The sequence below is a fragment of the Hemitrygon akajei genome, chromosome 3 (genome assembly GCF_048418815.1).
Source record: "Hemitrygon akajei chromosome 3, sHemAka1.3, whole genome shotgun sequence".
NCBI classification, from domain to species: Eukaryota; Metazoa; Chordata; class Chondrichthyes; order Myliobatiformes; family Dasyatidae; genus Hemitrygon; species Hemitrygon akajei.
This window is the reverse complement of record NC_133126.1, coordinates 89,174,036-89,199,269: the sequence shown is the minus strand read 5'-3', so window position 1 is coordinate 89,199,269 and position 25,234 is coordinate 89,174,036. Positions and strand designations below refer to the sequence as shown.

General features: G+C 45.1%; 2 protein-coding genes across 7 annotated transcripts in view; one reads left to right on the top strand and one right to left on the bottom strand.

Annotated features, from left to right (window-relative positions):
• LOC140725186 (transmembrane protein 151B) overlaps positions 1–16,728 on the bottom strand; it is a 52,551-nt gene extending 35,823 nt beyond the window's left edge. The window contains exon 1 of one of the 4 annotated variants that reach the window (XR_012098293.1): positions 16,116–16,247. Coding sequence is in view for 2 of the 4 variants with exons in the window: in XM_073040310.1 (XP_072896411.1) it covers positions 16,116–16,205 (90 nt within the window). In the remaining 2 variants the exon portion in view is untranslated. Of the gene's footprint in view, positions 1–16,115 lie in introns of all 4 variants that reach the window. The other 3 variants (XR_012098295.1, XM_073040310.1, XM_073040311.1) reach the window with 3 other exon arrangements.
• A 5,989-nt stretch (positions 16,729–22,717) lies between these two features.
• rpap1 (RNA polymerase II associated protein 1) overlaps positions 22,718–25,234 on the top strand; it is a 150,545-nt gene continuing 148,028 nt past the window's right edge. For 2 of the 3 annotated variants that reach the window (XM_073040307.1, XM_073040304.1), the window contains exon 1: positions 22,718–22,819. The gene's annotated coding sequence lies outside the window, so the exon portion shown is untranslated. Of the gene's footprint in view, positions 22,820–22,978; positions 23,081–25,234 lie in introns of those variants that run through there. The other variant, XM_073040305.1, reaches the window with a different exon arrangement.

Here is a 25,234-nt window from a genome sequence, read left to right as displayed (position 1 = left end):
TTCCTTCACATTCTTCTTCAAGTGTGTTGAGCATAATTGAAATCCATAGTCCAGTTAGGAACAGTTTTGTATCTTGGGTGCTGGCAGTGTTTGATCAATATACACTCGGGGTCCACTTTATTAGGTACCTCGTGCACCTAATGAAGTGGCCATTGGTGTATGTTTGTGGTATTTTGCTGCAGTGGCCCATCCACTTCATGTGTTGTATGTTCAGAGATGCTCTTCCTCACACCACTGTTATAACACACGGTTATTTGAGGCACCATCACCTTCCTGTCTGGCCATTCTCCTCTGACCTGTCTCAATAATAAGGTGTTTTTGCCCACAGAACTGCCACTCACTGGATTTTTGTTTTCTTTTATGCACCATTCTCTATAAACTCTAGAGGCTGTTGTGCGTGAAAATCCCAGAAGATCAGCAACTTCCGAATTACTGAACTTACCCTGTCTGGCACCAACACCCATTCCACGGCCAAAGTCACTGAGTTCACATTTCTTCCCCATTCTGATGTTTGGTCTGAACAACAACAGAACCTCTTGACCATGTCTGCATGCGCTTATACATTGAGTTGCTGCCACATGATTGGCTGATTAGATATGTTATTAATAAGCAGGCGTACCTAATAAAGTGGCCACTGAGTGTATAAGTGTGCACTGTAATCACTTTATCAAACTGCCTTATCACTATCAGACAATCACACACCTCTATACTTGCATGGCTGTAGCCCTTATTTAGAACTGTACCTTCTAAAGAGAATAATGAAATCTAATTATCGCCCGATTGCCTCTGCTTTATGGAGGAGAAGCTAATAAAGATGGCGCCAGATCTGCAAAAGCCACTGTTGTCATGGTCAAGGTCTCTTTGGGGGGGCTTCTGCTGTTGCTTGCATGGTGGGGGGGGGGGGTCGGTGCTTCTGTTGGCACGGGTGGGGGAGGGGAGGGTAATAGTTTTGTTGCCGCTTATACACTGCAAGGGGGAGAGGGAGGGGGGGCTTTGGGGTTCCGACATTTCTATCATTCGTTCTATGGGGTTTCTTGTGTTGTGGATGTCTGTGACGAGTAAGAATTTCAGGTTGTACACTGTATACATTCTCTGATATTAAATTGAACCATTTGAACCTTTATCCACCCACCAAGATCTATCACTTTATCCTTTTCTATATTAAATTTAATCTAATTTAGTGTATCTTGTTCACTGCACCATGACATTCTCAAATTCTGAAGTTGTTCCTTGTACATCAAGATCTACAATATATCAGGAAAGACAATGACCCCAAGATCAATCCCCTTGGAGTATAATACTGTCTACCTTCCTCTTGTCTGAAACCAAATCATTCACTATGACTGCCTGTTGTTGCTTACCATTAATCAGATACTTGTTGTCACTGCCCTTTTAATCCAAGGGTTTGAATTCTGCTGATAACGTTACGTGGCACTTTGTGAAATCCCTTTTGGAAGTCTACTCATTTCATATTATCCTCTTCATTACTCTATGTTCATCTCAAAGAACCCAATAAGGCTAATTAAATATGATTTGTCTTTTACAAATCTTGCTGTCTTCCTTATTGTTATTAAAATTATCTCCACTACAGTCATGATGTAACCTTGTAAGCCATGATGTAAGATGGCTCAGCCACATGAATGGCTCAATGGCACAGCTGGCAGAGCTGCTGCTTCTCATCTCCGATGACCCAGGTTCGATCCTAACAGTGGCTGCTGATGGTGTGGAACAAACTTCATGACCTATATGAGTGATAACGAACCTGATTCTGATCTGGGTCCCTATTATTGGCTGAGAGTGGGACGGGAGCAGGGAGAGGGGAATCATGGTTGGGAAAAGAGGAAGGGAGAGGGGAGGGAGCAGGAAGCACCAGGGAGACATTCTGTAATGATCAATAATCTAATATCTTGGAATCAAACAACTTTGCCTGGGTGTGTCTGAACCCGCATCACCCCTGCCGCTAACACTTCTTTGCCAGATCTCCCACACCCCTCCTGCAGTGCTCCACCCTTGCTATTCCCAACATCCTTTGCACCCACCAGATTTACAAACTCGCTCTCCACTTCACTTTCACAAATACAATACTGTGCAAAAGTCTTGGGCACCCCAGCTATATATATATAAAATGTGCCTAAGACTTTTGCACAATGCTATTTTCTTAATTGGCCGTTATACTTTTCAACTGGTGTGTTGGTGGAGATAAATAAAATGGGATAATGTAGGATAGTAGAAACAGATGGATTTGTGTGTTGAAGGACCTGTTCCTGATTCTTGAGACTCAAATGACATTGTCTAATTTCTCCGGGATCGGTGTGTCAGCATCTGCACCACCCAGTCTCAAGATCTAGGTGCAATACTAGCTCGTGAGCATAATCCAAAATATGCACACAATAGCAAAAAGTGCATCCAATTTCAAGTACCAACTGCAATCTCAGATTCAAACATGACACTAGTTAGCGAGAATAAACCTAAAGTAATCATAGCACAAGAGGAATTTTTAAAAAGAACTCCTTATTGAAGGAGGACTGAATTCAGTGGGATGGCAAGAAAAGTGGAAACAAATACAGCAGATTCCAGTTAATTGGGACATATTGGGACCAGTATATTTTGGCTCATTCGAGCGGCTGCTCAAATTAGCTGAAGTTTCATGAAATTAAAAAGGTAAAAAAGACAAACTGAGTAACAAATTATTCATTTAAATGAAATACAGAACAAATTAGGACACTACCAATAGTGCTACAGTACTATAAAACTGTGTATTAGTTCCTAATAGTTATCAGCAGAGGAATTCATCCTGTGTATGCACTGAACAAAATCAGAAAGGACACCTAGTGCAGATAATGAATTGCCTTTAATGCTATCAATGATGGCATCCTCCAAATCTCAATTCCCATTGTAACATGCAAGATGATTGTTGATACTTTCAAATTGTTCATTGTTCCTAACTTGTTGAAGTAGTGAAATTGTTTCATTTTCACTCCCGATCATTTCTGGCATCTCCGAGTCTGAATACTTGAAACCGCCGTGAGCAAAACAGTTCCAAATTGCCTTACTGCTTATTTCTTGCTAACTATCAGTGACAAGAATCACTGCTTTTTGAACGCAAACACATGCAACTGATGGCATCTAAAAGCTCTAACCATGCTGTAGTGTAAAACAGCCATACAAGTGGGCAAGACTGACAGTAATTAGAACCAGTATGCCAATAGTTTCCTACCACTATTAAGCGGCGTAAAGTTTACCAAGTAAATGAAAGGAATCCTGACAATTTTCTTGATTAGTTTTTGTTCTTTAAGAGATGTTCCAAATAAGTGACTGCCCAATTAACTGATGGCTCAATTAACCGGAATCCACTGTATTGATAAGGTAAAACTATTACTGTGTAATAGGTGAATTGTAAAAAGAGATGGTTCAGGTATAGGTAAAAGAATCAAAACCAGGGCTCCCTGGGTAATAAAAGAGATAATTAATACAGGATTGTATGAATTACAATAGATGAATAAGTCAAATGAGAACTGGAGTGAATATGGGAAGCCAAGAGAAGAAAAATGGAAAATAAGACAGAGAGACTCAGAGAATGGAAATGAAAGTATAAAAGGGAACTCCAAATACTCCTCAAACCTTCTAGGTAATAACCCGAGCAACAAGGGATGAAAACAAAATAATTGATACAGAGCCTCATAGACACTGCTGGTATAGAAAGTGAGCGCTTTGTATTACTCTTCGTCATGGAGGAAGGTGCTGTAAGAGTCTCAGCAGAAGGGGAGGCAGTAGGGAGAACAGTGGAAAGTCTACCAACAGAGAGATTACAAGAATTGTAAGAGTGACAAGTATAAAAGTGACAAGTTGGCAGATATCAAAAGGGAGTTTTGCTTGACCAACATTATGGATTTTTTTTGCAGAGTAGATAATGGCATTGCAGTAGATAGAATTTATCTATTTTTAAAAGGTCTTTGATGTGATAATTTGGAAAGAATACATCAGAGAATGTGAATTAATGATATAGATAGCAGAATTGATTGCTGGTCGACTCCAAGGCAGAAAACAGAGTTCAGGGGGAAGGATAAGGGTAGGGGTGGTCAACACAATTTCAGTACTAGGATCATTACTCATAATGTACAAAGACAGTATAGACTTTTGAATCTAAGCCTCCCTAGCCCTCTGCGATAGAGAATTCAAGTGTTCACAAATCTGATATTTCTTCTCATTTCTATCCTAAAAGGCTGACTTTCACCCCTGCCAAGGGAAACACTAAGTCCACATTTACTTACACAAGTCCCTTAAGATTCTTGTGCACTTCAGTGGGATCTCCTGTTGTTCTAAATGGGTCCAATTGTCCAGTTTGCTTAATTTCTCCTCATAGGACCAAGCAGTCCATCCTAGAAATTGAACTGGTGGACCTTTTCTGTACACCTCTTATTGTAAGTGTATCCATTTTATTTAGGGAGATTGGTCTTTACACAATATTTCAGATGCAGTCTCATCTGGTTTGAGAGCATGTCTTACGAGGGTAGGTTGAGAAAGCCAGGGCTATTTCTTCAGTCCTTTGGACTGAAGAAAGATGAGCGATGACTTGATAGAGGTGGAAAAGATGATAAGAAGCATTGATAGAGTGGGTAGTCAGATACTTTCGCCCAGGGTGAAAATGGCTAATATGAGAGAACATAATTTTAAGGTGATTGATGGAAGTTATAGAGATGTCAGAGGCATGTTTTTTTTTAATCCTGAGCATGGTAGGTACATGGAACGCACTGACAGGTGTGGTGGTAGAGGCAAATACATCAGGGACATTTAAGAAACTCTTAGACAGGCACATGGATGAACGAAAGTTGGAGGGTTATATGGGAGGGAAGGGTTAGATTGGTCTTAGAGTAGGATAAAAGTTCAGCACAACATCATGGGTTGAAATGCTTGTACTGTTCTATGTTCTAAGGACATCCAGATCCCTCAGGACACCAGCACCTAACGATCCATCACCATTTCGGAAAGTAACAGCCTTCTCTTTCTCTACCAATGAGGATGGCCTCACTTTCTTTCTGCATTAGACTCCACCTTCCATGCCCTTGCCTGTTTTCTCACCCTGCCCGTATTCTCCGTGCCCCCCGCACAGTCCCCGCTGCTGCCTGGCTTTGTGTGACAGACAACTTAATTTTTGCAGGGAAGGTAATCGGTGAAACAGCTGAAAATGATTTGCCAAAATGTAAGAATAATTTCAGATGAAGCGGGTGTAGTGGTTTATTCGCACATAAAGTAACTCAGAAGCCAAGACAATAAATTTAATCCCAGTAAGGCAACTGTGCAATATTAGTGCATTAGAGAAATAAGCTGGAGCCAGGTATGGTGACCCTGAAGCCAGTGAACGGGAATTCAGCTTTCTCTCTCCCAACTTGTACTGACATTGTTATGTTTATTTTGTAGTGTATATAATTTATGTTTGCAATGTACTATGTTGCTGCTGTAAGCTTATTTTCATGGATATGTATTCCTGTGACAATAATCTTAAATGGAAAAGGAAGCTTGGTGTATTTTGACTAAAGACCCCAACAATCTGGTTAACTCTCTGAAATGGCTCAGCAAGGCATTTAATTGGAAAATAAGAAAAGGAAAAGGACTGATGGGATGGATCTGATGGGATAACTGGTTTCTTCCTGTGTCATGACATATTCAAATAGATCAGCCAGGTAAGTGTCATAGCCAGAATAATGCAGTAGGAAATCCCCCTCCTCGTGCTCCCAAGTTTGTTTGCCACTACAGAATTGTCTAGTTAAGTGCAGTACACACACAAAATGCTGGAGGAATTCAGCAGGTCAGGCAGCATCTAGGAAGAGTACAGTCAACGTTTCTGGTCAAAACCCTTTGAGTCCTGCCAAAGGTTTTCGGCCCAAAACGTCGACTGTAATCTTTTCCTAGATGCTGCCCAGGCCGGGCATTCTGGAGTTCCTCCAGCATTCTGTATGTGTTGCTCGGATTTCCAGCATCTGCAGATTTTCTCTTGTTTGTGATTGGATAAGTGCAGTTCTAACTTCCAAGAGCCTCAGCATCATCCAGGGAAAGCAGCCAATTGACTGGCTCCCATCACCATCTCTCACTCCCGAGTGTTCATTCCCTCCACAACTGTGCACAGTGGCACGTGGCCTAGTGGATAAGGTCTAGTGATCTAAAGGTCACTGGTTCGAGCCTCAGCTGAGGCAGAGTGTTGTGTCCTTGAGCAAGGCACTTAACAACACATTGCTCTGCAATGACACCAGCGCCAAGCTGCATGGGTCCTAGTGCCCTTCCCTTGGACAACATCGGTGGCGTGGAGAGGGGAAGGCCTGCAGCTTGGGCAACTGCCGGTCTCCCATACAAGCCTTCCAAGGCGCAAATTCATGGTCTCTCGAGACCAACGGATGCCTATATAACCACCCACAAAATGCACAACATTCACCCCCCCCCCCACACACAGACTGATCTGACAGCACCTCCCAAATTTGTGCCCTCAACCATTAAGGAGGATAGGATCCATCACCCACAGGTCCCCCTCCAAATTATTCACCATTCTAATTTGGAAATCTATTTTTGAACCTTTATTGTTCCTGGACTTTCTCTCCAACAACAGAGTGGGTGCATCTTCCCCAGAATAAATGCAATGGTTTAAGAAGGTGGGGTGGAGACACATCTCTATCAAAGGAGGTGTAAGGTGCTCCTTCCCTCCAGTACCCTTGGGCAAGGTGTAGCACCTGCTTAGACCCCCACCCTCCAATCAGGGTCACATGAAGCCACGGTGCTGGATGGTTGTATGAGCAACTGATGCACATCACAAGTCCTGGTTGTGTGACCACAGATGCCAGGTAGACAATCTCTGAAGAGTATTGACAATGGCTGGGATCACCCGTCCTGTAAAGATACCGCCCAGAAGTGGAAAGTGCCCCAGTAGAAAAATAGGCCAAGGATACTCATGGTTATGGACAAATAGAAGGCAGCTCATCACCATCTTTTCAAGAGCAATTAGGGATGGGCAATAAATGCTGGCTTTGTTAGTCAAGATGAGATGGTAGACATTAAATAGGAACCTAGGGATCAAAGTTTTCACTCAGAGGTTGATCAGTATGTGGAACGAGAGGAAATAGGAAACATTAACAACATTTAAAAGGTACTTGGATAGGTAGGAAAGGTTTAGAAGGATACAGGCCAAATGCAGGCAAATGGGACTAGCTTAGATGGCATGGAATCTTGTTTGGCATGGACCAGTTGGACCTAAGGGCCTGTTTCCATGCTTCAGAACTCTATGACCAGCTACAGAATAGATACAACAGGCACAATCACGCATTAGCATTAATACAAATTCTGGATGCATTCCCAAATGCTGAGAAAATGGTCCAAAAATCAGGTACAATCCCAGTGAGATGATATAAACTTCCAGCTTGGGTATAGACTGGAACACTGAGAAGCAAGTATAATTGAAAAAGCGGGGTGAAACCCCTAGTCAGGAAGTACTGGAAACAATTGCAACTACTGGATACGTTCTTCACCAATATGAATTAGCACAGAATCTCACATAATGGTCCACATGCAGCATGCTACCACCCACACTGGACCCCGTACATTTCCCTTACATACACAACCGGTTGACAGACGACGCAATAGCCACTGCTCTACATACCATCCTTACACATCTGGAGAAGAAGGATGCTTATATGAGAATGCTGTTCTTGGACTACAGTTCATAATTCCCTCCAGGCTCAACAGGAAGCTCAGAGACCTCAGCCTTCACCCTGCCTTGTGCAGCTGGATCCTGGACTTCCTGTCAGATCGCCAGCAGGTGGTAAGAGTGGGCTCCCTCGCCTCTGCCCCTCTGACTTTCAACACAGCAGCCCCTCAGGGCTGTGTCCTAAGCCCCCTTCTTTACTCTCTGTATACCTATGGCTGTCTCGCCACCCACAGCTCCAATCTGCTGGTGGCACTACACTGATTGGCCTAATCTCAAATAATAATGAGACAGTCTATGGAGAAGAAGTCATCACCCTGACACAGTGGTGTCAAGAAAACAACGTTCTTCCTCAACGTCACAAGAACAAAGGAGCTGGTTGTGGATTACAGGAGGAATGGAGACAGGCTAACCCCTATTGACATCAATGGATCTGGGATTGAGAATGTGAACAGCTTTAAGTTCCTCAGCAAACATATCACTGAGGACCTCACGTGGTCTGTACACACCAGCTGTGTGGTGAAAATGGCACAACAGCGCCTCTTTCACCTCAAGACAGTTGAGGAAGTTTGGTCTGGGCCCCCAAATCCTAAGAACTTTCTACAGGGGCACAATTGAGAGCATCCGGACTGGCTGCATCACTGCCTGGTATGGGAACTGTACCTCCCTCAACCACAGGACTCTGCAGAGAGTGGTGCAGACAGCCCAGCGCATCTGTAGATGTGAATTTCCCACTATTCAGGACATTTGCAAAGACAGGTGTGTAAAAAGGATCATTGGGGACCCGAGTCACCCCAACTACAAACTGTTCCAGTTGCTACCATCTGGGAAACGATACCACAAAAGCCAGGACCAACAGGCTCCGGGACAGCTTCTTCCACCAGGCCATCAGACTGCTTAACTCATGCTGACACAACTGTATTTCTATGTTATACTGACTATCCTGTTGTATATATGATTTATTATAAATTACTATAATTTGCACATTGCACATTTAGATGGAGAGGTAATGAATAGATTTTTACTCCTCATGTATATGAAGGATGTAAGTAATAATGTCAATTCAATTCAAATCTCAGAGGACTGGGATCATTCTAAATCCTACATGTGACTGCAGTTTTAGAAGGGGATAAATTCCCAGTCAAGGAGCAGTCTCAGATAATGGAAGAAATAAAACCAAGTGATAAAATCCTAGGAAATGAAAGCAATTCCAGAGTAAAGGATAAAAATCCCAAACACTGTGTAAAATCCCAGGTAAGGTATTGAATCCAAATTGTGAATACAATCTTGGACTCAAGATAAAATCCCAGGAACTATTGCAACCACAGGAAATGGATAAAGGTCCTCATTGAGAATGTGATCCTGGTGACGTATAAAGCTCCAGGTAGTCACTGCAATCTCCAGCAGGGAAAACAATCCCAGACAGTGAGCACAATTCCAGATAAGAGATGAAAACTCAGGTAGTAGGAACAACGCGTAAATAAAATCTAATGGATTTGATTAAAATAATCCCAGTTTAAAGAATAAAACTCAGGTACATATTACAATCCCAGATAATACATAAAATTCCAGATGGTGACTACAATTTAAATGAAAGGATAGAATTCTAAGATAATGAAAAAATAGATTACCATCCCTATTAATGGATAAAATCAGACAAGAGCAAGTGCATGTAAGGGACAAATTTGCAGCTATTAACAGCAATTCCAAATTTTAAAAAAACACTAGGCCATCTTCCAGCCGAGTATCATTTTCCTGTACTGACTATATATCTTTTGAAACCGTGGCAAAGTTTCCACAGCCACCTGGGGTAGAAAATTCACCACCCTTCTGAGTGAACTCATTTCTCCTCCAGATGGGCTTTATTTCATGTCTGTGTCTCCTAATTCTGGACTCCTTGTCCGGGGAAGCATCTTACCGCATACCTACTATGTCAGGCCTTGTGAAAACAGTTTTACATATATTAAGGAAGGAGACTAAAACAGTACACAATGAGCTAGTTGTGGTGTCACCAATGCTCGTACCAATTACAGTAAGAATTTGTTTACTCTTTGTCTTCAAATCATCTTGCAATGAAGACCAACATATCAATTTGCCATTCTAAAGTGTGTGTTGTCATTCTAATTGCCTGCTTCACCTACAGTTAGCTTGTCTAGAAGGACATCCAGGTCTCTATTAACGCAAACATTTTCCAAACTGTCACCATGTAAAAAAAAATGGCACTTCTGATTCTTCTACCGAGTGGACAAGCTCACATTTTCCCATGATTAGGCTAGGGTAAATCGGGGTTTGCTGGGCTGCAGGGCTCAAAGGGCCAGAAGGGCCTACTTCATTTACTATCTCAATAGATAAACAAATACTCCACATTGTTAACACAGCCCAGTCTATCACAAAGGCCAGCCTCCCATACGTTAACTCTGTATACATTTCCCATGCCTCTAAGCAGCTAATATAACCAAAGATCCTTCCCAACTCAGTCATTCTCTCTTCTCCTCCATTCCATTGAGCAGAAGAAGCAAAAACTTGGAAGTATGTACCACCAGATTCAATTCTATTCCACTGTTAAACGACTCTTTAGCAGGCCTCTAGTACAATAAAGAAGAACTCTTGATTTCCCAACTCTTGACCCATGCATCTTATTTGTCTACTTGCACTGCACTTTTTTAGTAACTAAATGTAACAGTTCTATTCCACGTTCTATTAATGTTTGGAATGATCTGTCTTGATGGCATGCAAATTAATTTTTAATGATACATGTGGCAATAGTAAACCAATTACCAATGAATGAATTCTGTGCAATAAAATTGGAATATTACATTTGGCTCCCTCAGTCAAATTATTTTTATATATAGTGCATAATTGGGCTGCATTCATGAATTCTTGTAGTGACAGTCCACCATTCAGAGAGGATTGTTACTTTCTGTTTATTTCTATTCTCCATTGTCAATTTTGGTAGGATGGAGATCTATCTCTACCAAAAGGAGGTTTAAGGCACTCCTTCCCTTCGCTGTGCACCTCACCACACCTGTGAACCTGACAATGAACTCAACTTGATCTGTTATAGGAGGGCACCGAGAAAAAAGATCAAGATAATTGAGCAAAGTCAGCATGGTTTTGCGCAAGGAAAATTGCTTGACCAATGTACTGGAGACTTTGAAGAGACATGTTCTCTGGATAAAGAAGAACCAATGAATGTTGTTAGACTTCCACAAGGCATTCGTTAAGGTCCACGTCAAAAATTATAGTCAAAATGAAATCTGGTGGCAGATGAGGTAACCTATTGTTGAAGACTGGCTGACTAACAGGAAACATGGTAGTCACAAGTGATGTCTTTCTATAGTCGGCAGGATGTGACAAGTAGCATGCTATGGGGATAGGAGAACATCAGAACACAAGAAATAGGAGCAGGAGTAGGCCATCTGACCCATCGAACCTGCTCCACATTCAATAAGATCATGGCTGATCTGGCCATGGACTCATCTCCACTTACCAGCCATTTCCCCATAACCCTATTAAGCAAAAATCTATCCAACCTTTCTTTAAATATATTTACTGTGCTGAGGTCTCCAACTTTTTTACATATTATCTAAAAGACATGGATGAAGGGATGAAAGGTATGGTTGTTAAGCCTGGCGATAACACAAAATAAGGTAGGGAAATAATTTGTGATGAGGATATAAGGAAGCATCAACGGGATATAGATAGGTTAAATGTGAGGGCAAAGATCTGGCAAATGGAGAATAAAGTGGGAAAATGGTAAAATTGTACATAATAGCATATTCTATATTGTCTTTATTGATCACTATCTGCTAATGTCAAATATGCACCCAGCTCCTAAGCCTACTGCTTTTTTATGAACTTTTGCTTATATTTAACAGAAGTCTATAATTTCTCCTGTAATTCATTGCTATAACATTTTTCCTTGTGTGTCTTTATGGCATTAAAATATACAGTATATTTGCTGAAAATCAGTTTAATGTGAATCACTGCCCTTTTACTATAGTGACTTAATGTGATTTCCAACCTGTCCTCATACCTTAATAATATCCTTTGTTTTGATAGGACAGCTTGGATTTATTTTCAGCCAAGCAATTTTTGAAATTTAATGCAAGTTTATCTTCCCTGAGGACCCTGTCCAACAGGGTTACTAAATCAGGCATTTCTTATTTCAGAGTGTAAGGTCTAACCAGCCTGTTCCTTATCCAAAATACTAATTACTTTAAGACTTAGAGGGTCAAGCAGCAGCTGTGGAGGCAAATGGATGGCTGATGCTAGAGCATCAAGACCTTGTATGGGTCCATTGACCGATCTCCTTGACCTCTGAAGCAGAGTACTTCAGATATTCATTACAATCTGTCAGAACCTTCGATGGAAAGTGACTGCCCTGCCCCCATCACGTATCCTGTAACTGTGGAAAATATACAAACAGAAAATATAAACCAATGGAAGTAAAATAAAATCTCAGGGCAGTGTGCAATCTCAGATGTTGGATAAAATACAGGACGGTGAATACAGTTCCCAGCATCTGGTAGTGTCCTAGTTAGTGAAGGTAATTGTGGAATAAACTTGCAAAAAGCAAATAAAATCCCCCAAAAATTCCAGTGTAAGAATGGAATCCATTTGGGTTGTGTGGTCAGCGTAATTGCAGACAGTGAAAATGACCGGCAGGGATTTTAACATCAAATAAACTAAATGGAATCGAAAGATTCCCCAGATGATTTATATAATCAGAGGTGTAGATGACTATTACGTACGTAATGGTATGGAAGAATGTTGTACGTGGAATGGGAACGAGTGAGGCCCCCGGCAGGGGATGAACACGAAGCAATGAGTGCAGTCCCGGGTCATGGGGTAAACACGAAGTAACGGGTTCAGTCCCCGGTCAGGGGTAAACATCAGGAACAAGTTCAGTCCTGGGTCGGGGTAAACATCAGGAACAAGTTCACTCCCTGGTCAGGGGTAAACATCAGGAACGAGTTCAGTCCCTGGTCAGGGGTAAACATCAGGAACGAGTTCAGTCCCTGGTCAGGGGTAAACATCAGGAACGAGTTCAGTCCCGGGTCAGGGGTAAACATCAGGAACGAGTTCAGTCCCGGGTCAAGGGTAAACATCAGGAACGAGTTCAGTCCCGGGTCAGAGGTAAACATCAGGAACAAGTTCAGTCCCTGGTCAGGGGTAAACACCAGGAACGAGTTCAGTCCCTGGTCAGGGGTAAACATCAGGAACGAGTTCAGTCCCGGGTCAGAGGTAAACATCAGGAACAAGTTCAGTCCCGGGTCAGAGGTAAACATCAGGAACAAGTTCAGTCCCTGGTCAGGGGTAAACATCAGGAACAAGTTCAGTCCCAGGTCAGGGGTAAACAGAAGGAACGAGTTCAGTCCCGGGTCAGGGGTAAACAGAAGGAACGAGTTCAGTCCCGGGTCAGGGGTAAACATCAGGAACGAGTTCAGTCCCTGGTCAGAGGTAAACACCAGGAACGAGTTCAGTCCCGGGTCAGGGGTAAACATCAGGAACAAGTTCAGTCCCGGGTCAGGGGTAAACATCAGGAACGAGTTCAGTCCCGGTTCAGGGGTAAACACCAGGAACGAGTTCAGTCCCGGGTCAGAGGTAAACACCAGGAACGAGTTCAGTCCCGGTTCAGGGGTAAACACCAGGAACGAGTTCAGTCCCGGGTCAGAGGTAAACACCAGGAACAAGTTCAGTCCCGGTTCAGGGGTAAACACCAGGAACGAGTGGAATCCCGGGTCAGGGGTAAACACCAGGAACGAGTTCAGTCCCGGGTCAAGGGTAAAAACACCAGGAACAAGTTCAGTCCCGGGTCAGGGGTAAACACCAGGAACGAGTTCAGTCCCGGGTCAGGGGTAAACACCAGGAACGAGTTCAGTCCCGGGTCAGGGGTAAACACCAGGAACAAGTTCAGTCCCGGGTCAGAGGTAAACATCAGGAACAAGTTCAGTCCCTGGTCAGGGGTAAACATCAGGAACAAGTTCAGTCCCAGGTCAGGGGTAAACAGAAGGAACGAGTTCAGTCCCGGGTCAGGGGTAAACAGAAGGAACGAGTTCAGTCCCGGGTCAGGGGTAAACATCAGGAACGAGTTCAGTCCCTGGTCAGAGGTAAACACCAGGAACGAGTTCAGTCCCGGGTCAGGGGTAAACATCAGGAACAAGTTCAGTCCCGGGTCAGGGGTAAACATCAGGAACGAGTTCAGTCCCGGTTCAGGGGTAAACACCAGGAACGAGTTCAGTCCCGGGTCAGAGGTAAACACCAGGAACGAGTTCAGTCCCGGTTCAGGGGTAAACACCAGGAACGAGTTCAGTCCCGGGTCAGAGGTAAACACCAGGAACAAGTTCAGTCCCGGTTCAGGGGTAAACACCAGGAACGAGTGGAATCCCGGGTCAAGGGTAAAAACACCAGGAACAAGTTCAGTCCCGGGTCAGGGGTAAACACCAGGAACGAGTTCAGTCCCGGGTCAGGGGTAAACACCAGGAACGAGTTCAGTCCCGGGTCAGGGGTAAACACCAGGAACGAGTTCAGTCCCGGGTCAGCGGTAAACACCAGGAACGAGTTCAGTCCCGGGTCAGGGGTAAACACCAGGAACGAGTTCAGTCCCGGTTCAGGGGTAAACAGAAGGAACGAGTTCAGTCCCGGGTCAGAGGTAAACACCAGAAACGAGTTCAGTCCCGGGTCAGAGGTAAACATCAGAAACAAGTTCAGTCCCGGGTCAGAGGTAAACACCAGAAACAAGTTCAGTCCCGGGTCAGAGGTAAACACCAGGAACGAGTTCAGTCCCGGGTCAGAGGTAAACACCAGGAACGAGTTCAGTCCCGGGTCAGAGGTAAACACCAGGAACGAGTTCAGTCCCGGGTCATGGGTAAAAACACCAGGAATAAATTCAGTCCCGGGTCAGGGGTAAACACCAGGAACGAGTTCAGTCCCGGGACAGGGGTAAACACCAGGAACGAGTTCAGTCCCGGGACAGGCTTAAATATCAGGGAATATGTACAAACCGGGTAAGACATCAAAGGTGTCAAGGGCCATCAGAGTTGCAGGCAAACATTCCAGTGCATTAATACAATTCTAGGTTTGGGAAAACAGCGGTAGGGTTCACTGCATCATAAGACCCAATGCAGCCAGCGCAATCTTGGGTAAAATTCCAACGCGTTGTGGAGCAGAAACGTGTGATCTGATTTCTGGATGACCTCATTGCTTGCTCTTGCAGATATCCCCGAGCAGGCGTCACTGGCGGGCTAATGTCTTCGGGATGCACTGTGATGGAAGCAGCTGGTGGCGGCAGTTAGAAGTCCCGGTACATTAGCCGCTCCATTAGTTCACACGAGAGGCCCCTGCATCAAACTGCGGCGGGGGGCACATTGCGGTGTTCGTGTACAGTACACCCCCAGCCAGTGAACGGTGCGGGGCCAACCGGGCTTCTCTCTCCCTCGCTCACCCAGGTGCTCTCTCACCGGCTCTTGTCTCGTACCACCCGCTCGTGTTCCACGGCAATTCCAGCAAAGCACAGCCCGCTTTCTTAGCTCCATCGCATTCCCCGCCGGTGCCGCCCTGTTTCCCCGAGAGGCAGGAAACTGTGGCGTCGCCGGCAGCTCGCCGTTTAACACCCCGCCGCCAAGGGAGGACCAGATCCCCGGGCTGGGAGACACCCGGAGAGCGTGGAACTGTCTTGCTCCTTTTACTTGCTTTTGTCCTCTCTTCCCTCTCCCTCCCTCCCTCCCTCACTGGCCCCATCTCAAGATACTCCCACCAGCAATACCCCCTCCCCTCATCATACTGCTCGCGGTTCAGTCCCTCACGAAGGGTGATTCGCGCGCTCTCTCTCTACCTGCACCCCGATTTGCCCAGAGATATGAGCGTCTCCTCCCTCTACTCTCCTGAACTGTGATGCCTTTAATCCGTTTGTTAAACAGCTCCGTCTCCCTTTCTCTTGCTGTGTGTGCGTGTCTAAATGTATTTTGCTCTGCTTTCTGTCTCTCAGCCCTTCTCACTCCTTGGCACGGAGCCTATCCTCTTTCTAGGTATCCCCGCCGCTTCCTTTCTCCCCTCTCCAGAATCAAATCTCATTCTACACCCCCCCCTTCCGTTTCTGCATTCCACGTACAAATGCAGACATCTGCCATCCACCCAAATCCCGGCAACATGTTAAAGAACAAATCAACGATTGTCAGCGCTCAAAACAAATCGAACCCCAGTGAAATGAGGTATTACAGGTCAAACATGGGAGTTTCCTTTGTGCAATCTTTTGGATGCACCTGTACTTACGATGCGCTGGTTTATTGCCCATCTTCGCTCCCCAGGGCTCACTGTCTTTGGGGATTATTTGTATTCAATGATTTCCAAAATGTGCCCGTTCCAACTTTTATTTTCCCAGCCCGCCTCCACCCAGCCCACCGCCCTGCCGCCACTGCCGGCTTACCTCCTCCCGGACCTCTGCCGATGCCTCCTCTCCCGGGCCCGGGATACCGTTTTCCGTGCTCGGCACCGTTGACGTCCTCTGCGGCTGCATTTGCGCTAGATTCAAGGCCAGCCCTGGCGGGCTAAACCTTTGCTGACTGCCGCACCGACGCCGCTCTCCCTGGAGCCGCCGTTCAGCTGCATGTTGCTGGGGTTGTTTTTTGTCGGTGGGTGGGGGGGGGGGTGAAGGGGTGCTTGTCAAACGTGGGATCTCCTTTGCAGCAGCAGGTCTGCGGACAGTCCCAAGGTTTCCTTGGCGCTCCGGGGTCTTTCTCGTTCAAGCTTCACCTCCCTGGATGCAGGGTTGCGTTTAGCTCTTCATCCGCAGCTCGTCCTCCCCCTCCCCTGCCGTATACACACACACGCGCGCACACACACACACACACACACATACACACACACACACCTGGAGGTGGCTCAGCCTCCGAAGTACACACGGGAAAGAGAGAAAGCCGGGAAGTAACACCTGGGGCAGGGAGGAGGCAGAGATTGAGTGAATAGAGTAGAGAGAAGCGAGGAAAAGGAGTGATGAGAGAGAGAAAAAAAGTATTGTGGAAAGAAAATGGAATGCTGGAAAAACGAGGGAGAGAGAGGAAGGGAGAAGAGGAAGGGAGAGAAAGGAAGAAAGCAGAGGGAGGGTGAGAGGAAGAGACCGGAGATTCGGGGGGAGGGGGCGGGTGAGGGAGAGTGGTGGAGCAGGGGAGAGGTAAAGAGAGCAGAGGCAGGGTGAAAGGGTGAGAGTGCAGTGCGAAGAGGGAGAATTGGAGATTGCAGAGGAAAGGGGAGGGAGAGGGTGGGAGAGTGGAGAGGTTTAGTTTGGATCTGTTTATTATTGGCACACGTATAGTAAAAAGCTTTTGTTTTGCCATCCAGAATATCTAATTACATTGAGATAGTAAAAACTGAAGGCAGAATTTAATAAAAAAACACAAAATGCTGGCAGAACTCAGCAGGCCAGACAGCATCTATGAGAGGAGGTAGTGACGAGTTACAGTTACGGGGAAAGTGCTATGCAGGTAGATAACAAGATGCAAGGGTCATGATGAGGTTGTTTGGGAGATCAAGAGTTCATCCTTAGTCTATGGAAAGTCCATTCAGGAACTTTATAATACAGTAGCGGCATGGAAGTTGTTGAGCAGAAGACACAAAAGCTTAATACCACCAGAATCAATGGTGCCTTTTGTACCTTCTGCTCAGCAAGAGGGGGAGGAGAGAGTGATTAGGGTGGGAGGGATCCTTGATGAGGCTGGCTGACTTCCCAGAGCAGTGGGAAGTGTAGACAGAGGGGATGGTTGGTCTCTGTGATGGAATGGACTGCATTCACAATGCTCTGCAGTTTCCTGCAGACTTGAACAGAGCATTTGCCGCACCAAGCTGTAACGCATCCAGATAGGATGCCTCATGTAGCACAGCCGTAAAATATAGTGAGGGACATGCTGGATTTCCCTAGTCTTCTGAGGAAGCTGTCAAAGACAAAGTTGGGTTTAAGTAGTGCTTTTGGTTATAGTGTCTACACAGTTGGAGCAAGACAAATTCTTGATGATTTTTACACCTAGTAACTTGAAGCAATCAACCACCTCCACCTCAGTGCCCTTGTACAGATAGGGTTGTGTTTTGCATCCCATTTCCTGAAGTCAATGACCATCGTTTAGTTCACATTGAGGGGAAGGTTGTTTCTATAACACTAGGCTCTGTATCTCCTCCTTTTACTCTGCCTCGCTATTAGAAATGGGACCCACTTTGGTGATGTCGTATACAAACCCACAAATGGAGTTAGAGCAGAATTTGGTCACTCGGTCGTACGCGTACAGGGAGTATAGTAAAGGCAAAGGATGCAGCCTTACAGGACACCGGTGTTGACAGTAACTGTGGAGGAGTGTAGCTCCCTGTCCTTATTAACTACGGTCCGTCAGTCAGGAATTCAAGGACACAAGGCTCAGAGGTTCTGAGTTTGTTTGGGGTTGTGGTATTGAAGGCAGAGCTGTGACATAGTTGTTGTTATCCCGGTATTCCAGAGACGAGGGCAGGGCCAGCAAGATGGCTTGACTTTTCCCTCTCAACTGGCTTCACCTACCACCTTCCAGCTAGCCTCTTTCCCTTCCCCCCACCTTTTTATTCTGGCATCCCCCCCCTTCCTTCTCAGTCCTGAAGAAGAGTTTTGGCCCGAAATGTTGAGTGTTTACTCTTTTCCACAGATGCTGCCTGGCCTGCTGAGTTCCTCCAGCACTTTGTGTGTGTGTTGAGATGGCTTCCGCTCTGTACCCATTCCGCTGAGGAGGGAGAGAGTGCAGAGGAGCTGGAGGGAGAGAGCACAAAGGGAGGGGTTGGAATAAGAGCAAACAGAGGAAGAGGAAAAGGGAGGGGAGTGCAGAAAAAGTGGACTGGAGGGAGAGAGTGCAGTTGAAGGGGAGAGGAAGAGAATGTAATGGAAGGATGGGAGGAGTAGAGTGCAGGGGAAGGGGGAAGGTAGTGAGCACAGTAAGGAAAGAGAAGTTGAGTGCAGAGGAAGGAGGAGTGAGGTAGAGAGTGCAGAGGAAAAAGGCAGAATGTAGAGGGGGAGAGAATGCAGAAAGGGTACAGTAGAGAGTGCAGAGGATGGAGGAGACAGACAGAGGTGCAGAGAGAAAAAAGGTTATAGTTAGAGGGTAAGGGAACAGAGGAAGAAGAAGAAAGAGGCAAATGAAGCATGGAGGAAATGGTGGGCAGATGCACGTAGAAAAGGGATGAAACATGGGAGTTAGACTTAGAAAAACCCGTGGGGAAATGAGGACGGTGAATACAGAGGACAAATTAGAGCAGAAAGTGGATCACATTGAAGGAACAACTGGAGGGAGATGGGGCAACTGTAAAACAGGAAGGGGACAAAGAGGGAAATGAAGATGGAAATTAGTGTAGAGGGAGATACCGGACAGAAGAAAGGAAAAGAAGTGTAAGAGTGAAGGGGGGGGGGGGGAATTGTAGGAGGCAGTTCTTGAGAATGGAACAACAATAATGCTCGGTAATCAATAATATTGAAGGAGTTGGAGAAACTTTACAAGGATTTTGCTGGGACTGAGGACCTGAGTTATAGGGAAAAGTTGAATAGGTTAGGAATTTATGCCCTGGAGCATTGGAGAATGAGGGGAGATTTGATAGAGGTAAACAAGTGGAATGAATCAGAGAGAAACTATTACACCACAGCACAGAAAAGTCAATTCACAATAGTGTAACTAGCATTGTTGCCATCAACTGATCTGAAAAACACTAACTGATCCATACATGAATTTATTTTAGGACTTACTTGCTAAAGAGTCTTTAAATGAACCACTGTTAGAGACTATAGAAGAGTACAGCACAGGACAGGCCATTCAGCCCACAATGTTGTGCTGAACCATCTAAAAAGCAAATCAAACACACCCAAACACTATTCCCTCCTACCTACACCATGTCCAAATCCCTCTTTCTTCCTCATGTCCATGTGCCTATTCAAACATCTCTTAAAAGCCTTTAATGCCTTTAGCACTGTACCGGACAGCGCATTCCAGGCACCCACAACTCCCGAGTTAAAAAACTCACCCCTCAAATCCCCCTTGAACCTACCTCCTCTCACCTTCAATGCCCTCTGGTATTAGACATTTCAACCCTGGGAAACAGATACACTCTGTTCACTCTATCTGCACCTCTCATAATCTTATAAGTCTCTATCAGATCTCCCCTTAGCCTCCGCCACTCCAGAGAAAACATCCAGCCTTTTGTGATAGCACATGTCCTCTAAACGAGGCAGCATCCTGGTAATCCTCTTCTGCACCTTCTCCAAAGCCCCGATATCCTTCCTACAGTGAGGTGACCAGAACTGTGTGCAGTACTCTAGGTGTGGCCCAACCAGAGTTTCATAAAGTTGCAACATGACCTCCCAACTTTTTAGGATTTATTTACTAACTCATCTTTAAATGAACCACTGATGAACTGATCCTCACAGACACCACCGTGGAGGGACCAGTCATTTACCGAATCCCAAATGGATCAATGTTAGAGACCTGAACTACTTATTCACCATCAAGAGAAAATCTACAGATGCTGGAAATTTGAGCACCATGCACAAAATGCTGGAGGAACTCAGCAGGCCAGGCAGTATCTATGGAAAAAAGCACAGTCGACGTTATGAGCCAAAACCCTTTGGCAGGACATTTCACCTGTGAGTCTGTTGTGGTCATTTACAGTGTTCGGTGCTTCCGGTGTGGCCTCCTATGTATCAGTGAGACTTGACATAGATTGGGAGACTGCTTGGCCGAGCATCTACGCTCCGTCTGCCAGAATAAGTGAGATCTCCCAGCGGCCGCGCACTTTAATTCCACTTCCCATTCCCATTCTGATATGTCCATCTATGGCCTCCTCCACTGTCGTGATGAGGCCACACTTAGCTTGGGGGAACAACACCTTATGTTCCACCTGGGTAGCTTTCAACCTGAAGGCATGAACATCGATTTCTCAAACTTCAGTAATGACCCCCCCTCACCATTTACTATCCCTTTTTTCCTCTCTCACCTTATCTCCTTGCCCGCCCTCAACTCCCTTTAGTGCTCCTCCACTCCTCCACCTTTTTCTTTCTTCCATGGCCTTCTGTCTCTTTCACCAACGAACTTCCCAACTCTTCATTTCACCCCCCCCCCCATTCACCTATCACCTGGTGTTTCTCTCTCCCCTCCTCCCACCTTTCAATTCTACTCCTCATCTTTTTTCTCCAGTCCTGCGGGAGGGTTTTGGCCTGAAACGTTGACTGTGATCTTTTCCTGGATGCTGCCTGGCCTGCTGAGTTCCTCCAGCACTTTATGTGTGTTACTTATTCAGGATGGGAGTCAAAGTTAGGACTTGCTACCAGTTGATTCCCCACATGGGGTAGTCATAAAGTAATCTAGCAGGGAAAGGACCCTGCATTTGAGCTCATCCATCACAAGTACAGTATAGGCTGAGAGTCCAGTTAGCTGCTTGTCTCCACTCTGGGTGCTAGTTACTCATTAATTGGAACATGGATTGCTGATAAGTGCTGGTTACTAATGATCCTAAAAGGGATCAGTTTTGTCAAACAGGTACCCACGCTTCCTTCGTGGATCAGATTAAGCGAAATGTGATCATTAATCCACAGGATTCAGTATGGATCAGCCACCTATTGGACCTCAGCCCCGGTAGACTACTTCCATTTGTATCTGCTTTAGATTCAGTGTTGGTGCCATTGCAGATCCAAGTGGGAATTCGTTCTTTTGTGACTGATTACTAGAGGATTCACCAAAAGGATCTTAAATTCTGATAAAGGGCTTCCATCTGAGGCCTTCCCCCCCAGAATATGCCCGACTTGCTGAGTATTTCCAGCATTTTCCGTTTTAATTTGAACGCACTTCACTGCTGGCACCGTGGTTTTGAACGTGCTGGGATCGGTTAAACCAAGCTACAGTATTTATTATTTCATGCATTAAGCAGATAGGCTGGAATCACCGATTCACTGAAGTGTTCTGCTCGTTCAGCGAATATCTTGACTGTGTCTTGCAACTTTCCATCGGGAACTCGATGGAGTTACATAGTCCGATGTAACTATTAGTCTCCGCCCGAAACGTCGACTCGATTCCTTGCTATGATGCTGCCTGACCTGCTGAATTCCTCCAGCATTTTGTGTGCGTTGCTCTGGATTTCCAGCATCTGCAGAATCTCGTGTGTTTATACCGATTCCACAATTGGATATTCCGTAACCCGTCACCCTCTCGTAAATCGGCATATGATTTTGTTCGGAATGGTTTTTGTTCAGCCACACTACTGTGAAAGGGTGATGTTGAAGTGCAGCAGGTGGTCGAAAACCCCACATTGCTAACTTAATGTTCGGTTATTTGCACTTACACGGTATGCTTTATATCGACGAACAAACTGTAGCGCGTCGAGCGACATCTGCGGAGGAAAAGGATGGTTGACGTTTCGGGTCAGATCCTTTTCACCCCTCCCAAACTTACGCTCTACAATGGGTTATTTATCAGTCGGTACGTTAAACGTGACGGCGTCGCATAAACAGCGTAGTAATTCCTTCTTACAACGCCTTGGGCAGCAACCACGGACAGCTCTGTTCATAATCGACGATGTTCCCGGCCACTTTTTCTGAGTTGCGATAACGGGCGTTCAGGAAACAATTCCAGCACACGGCGTCATTGTGATGGAAACAGCACACTGAGCTCTTTCCTTCGAGCCAGCTGCGGGACAGCCCGCTAGTTAACTTTTTAAAACGATAACTTCTCACCAAGGGTTTATCTTCAACTACAACCGAAAACCTGGCCCTATAGCTGTTTACAGTATTAATGATTTAACGTTGAAAAGTTAATAGTAAATTTAGTTTTATACCTCGGGCTGTACTTCATTTCGCTAGTGAGATTCCTCATATAGAAACATTTCTTTCTTTTCCAAAGCAAGTTAACAATGATTTCTTTCACATTACTCCTCTGTGCCATTTTGTTTGGCAAACTTGGAAATCGTTCGCCTCGGCCGCGCTGTTGTAACGATTGACGGAAGTTCAGGGGACGAAGTTCCTGATGCACAGCTCGGAATAGGGTCTATGCGCGGCGCGTTCAGGGGACTGTTATTGGTGTGACGCGAAGCAGGGCGGAAGTGATTGTCGGTGCTCGTCCCGGAGGCTGATCGCACAGCGTGAGAGTGAGTGATGGTGGGGTTAGGGAGAGGGGAGGGGAAAGAATGGAGTGTAGCGGGGCAAAAGGCGGGAGGAGGGAGGGGAGACAAAGGGAAAAGCAATTGCAGTGGTTCGGTTTATTATTATCACATGCTTTGAGATACAGTGGAAAGCTTTTGACAAGAGCGCCAATGATGCTGGTTGGGGAGAGGTGAGTGAAAGTGCAGGACCTGGAGAAAGGCAAGGGAAGAGTGCTGGGATGAAAGCCAGCGCTGTATATTGACAAGGTGCGTGGATAGTAGCATGAATGAAGAAACAGGGCCTTGTTGCTCGATGACTCACTCTGTCCTGCTGGGCGCTGAGAGAACGCTGGTGGCGGATCTGATGATGGATGGATGTATTTGTGTGGTTCTGAGGTTTTCTTTACTTTTCTAGCCGAATAATTGACCACATTTAGGTTCCCCTTGAGGTTGTAAGTCGTTGATAAGTTAGAACGGGAGTTCCCAACCTTTCTAATGTCATGGACCCCTGCCATTAACCAGGTTGGGAAACTGAGTTAGTTTCCAGATTGAGTAATTTCAGATCAAAGTGGCTTGTCCCAGATGGCCATTATCACAAAGTTTTTCAATGTGGAACAGTATAAAGACACGGGACAACAGGTGTCTCAGTCTATTCCATCATTGAATGAAAATTTCTCCGACAATTATAGAGAACAAGCTGTCAAATGTGACCGAGTGGTTATAATTTTGATTTGGACTCAAAAAGGTTACGAATTCAAGTGCTACTCCTGAGACTAGAGTACATAATTCAGGCTCACTCAAGGGCATTGCTGAGGAATAGCAATCAGAAGAAGAGTAGGTAATTTAGCATGCTCTGCCTTTCATTGCAATGATGCTGACCCGTGACTTGAGCCATATACCTGCATTTCCCTTAAAATTCATGTGAAAAAACAAATTCCTGAATTTTTCTTATCAATATTCTATTAATCTTGCCTTTAAAACTGCCACAAACATGAAAAAATGTACAGATGCTGGAAATCCAAGCAACACACACAAAATGCTGGACGAACTCAGCAGACCAGGCAACATCTAGATAGAAAAGAATAAATATTCAATGTTGGAACGGGAGTGGGGATAGGGAATAAAATGCTCAGTCCTTTTCCGTTCACCTGGCTTCACCTTCTAGCTTGCTGTCCTTCCCCTCCCCCCCACTTTTAATTCTGGCATCTTTCCCCTACCTTTCTGGTTCTGATGAAGGGTCTCAGCCTGAAACCTTGACTGTTTATTCACTTTCATAGATGCTGCCTGATCTGCTGAGTTCATCTAGCATTGTGTGTGTGTTGCTTTGGATTTCCAGCATCTTTAAAATCTCTTGTTTACTTATTTCCATGTCTAACTGCCTAACCCCATCCATGTATCATCTGGCTGTTGAAAATCTTATTGTAATTTTGTTAACTTGGTCTTGATTATTTCAGTACATTCCAGCCCTGTTTTCCTCATGTTATCTTTGTAAACCTGAGGTTATCCAACACTTAGCTGCCCAAGAATGAACCCGTACCATTCACCCATCTCTCAGGTCTCTCTGATCTACTTTTGCTTCCCACTAAACCTCAAGAACGGCAGTATTTCCAGGAGGTGCCTGGCCAGGGTAATTAGGAAGTTTAGCTTTGTCAGCAATACCCAATCCTGCAAACTCCATGTTGATTATTTATCTGCACTTCATTTTTAAAAAATGTTTTAGTGATCTGTGTCCAGGGATCTTAGACCGCCATTGTTTCACAGTTTTCATCATTGAACAAGTATTCTGATCTGTTCCTTTTGGGGCCAGTGTGAATGACTTGCACTTGCCTATGTTGAAAACCTCTTGTCACAGGTTGGATATTAGTCTGTTCTATTAATCTATTGATGCCTCACTTTGTACTGTATGGTCTTAAATGCCATTTTCAAGATGAGGCATTCTGCTGAGGCCTTGTGTACCTCTTGGATGAGTAGACTTTGAAGAATGGAGTTTCAGTTCTCTGGACAATGTTTGTCCCAATCAACCTATCCAGAGTAGATGATCTGATTGTTATCCATCATATTACTGTTTTTAGGGTAACTGAATTTGGCTGCTGTGTTTCTTCTATTACTGTAGAGGCTGTACTTCAAAAGTACTGGATTGACTGTGTGATGTCCTGAGGTTGTAAAAGTCATGATATAAATTGCTTTAAAATACAAGTTGTATTCCAATGTCTTGGTGTTGACTTTGAGCCATGTAGACTGGATGGCCCATACCCGTACTGAGTTAGCTAACTTAAGGCAAGATTGTTGTTGGGCGTTCCTTCTGTGGTTAGACGGGGGGGGGGGGGGGGGCGAGAGGGAAAATAACCAGGCTTCTTTTCAACCCAATCACAGGCCATTAGCCCTTCCTAGAAAGCTTGTTTTGCTTGACAGTTGGATCAA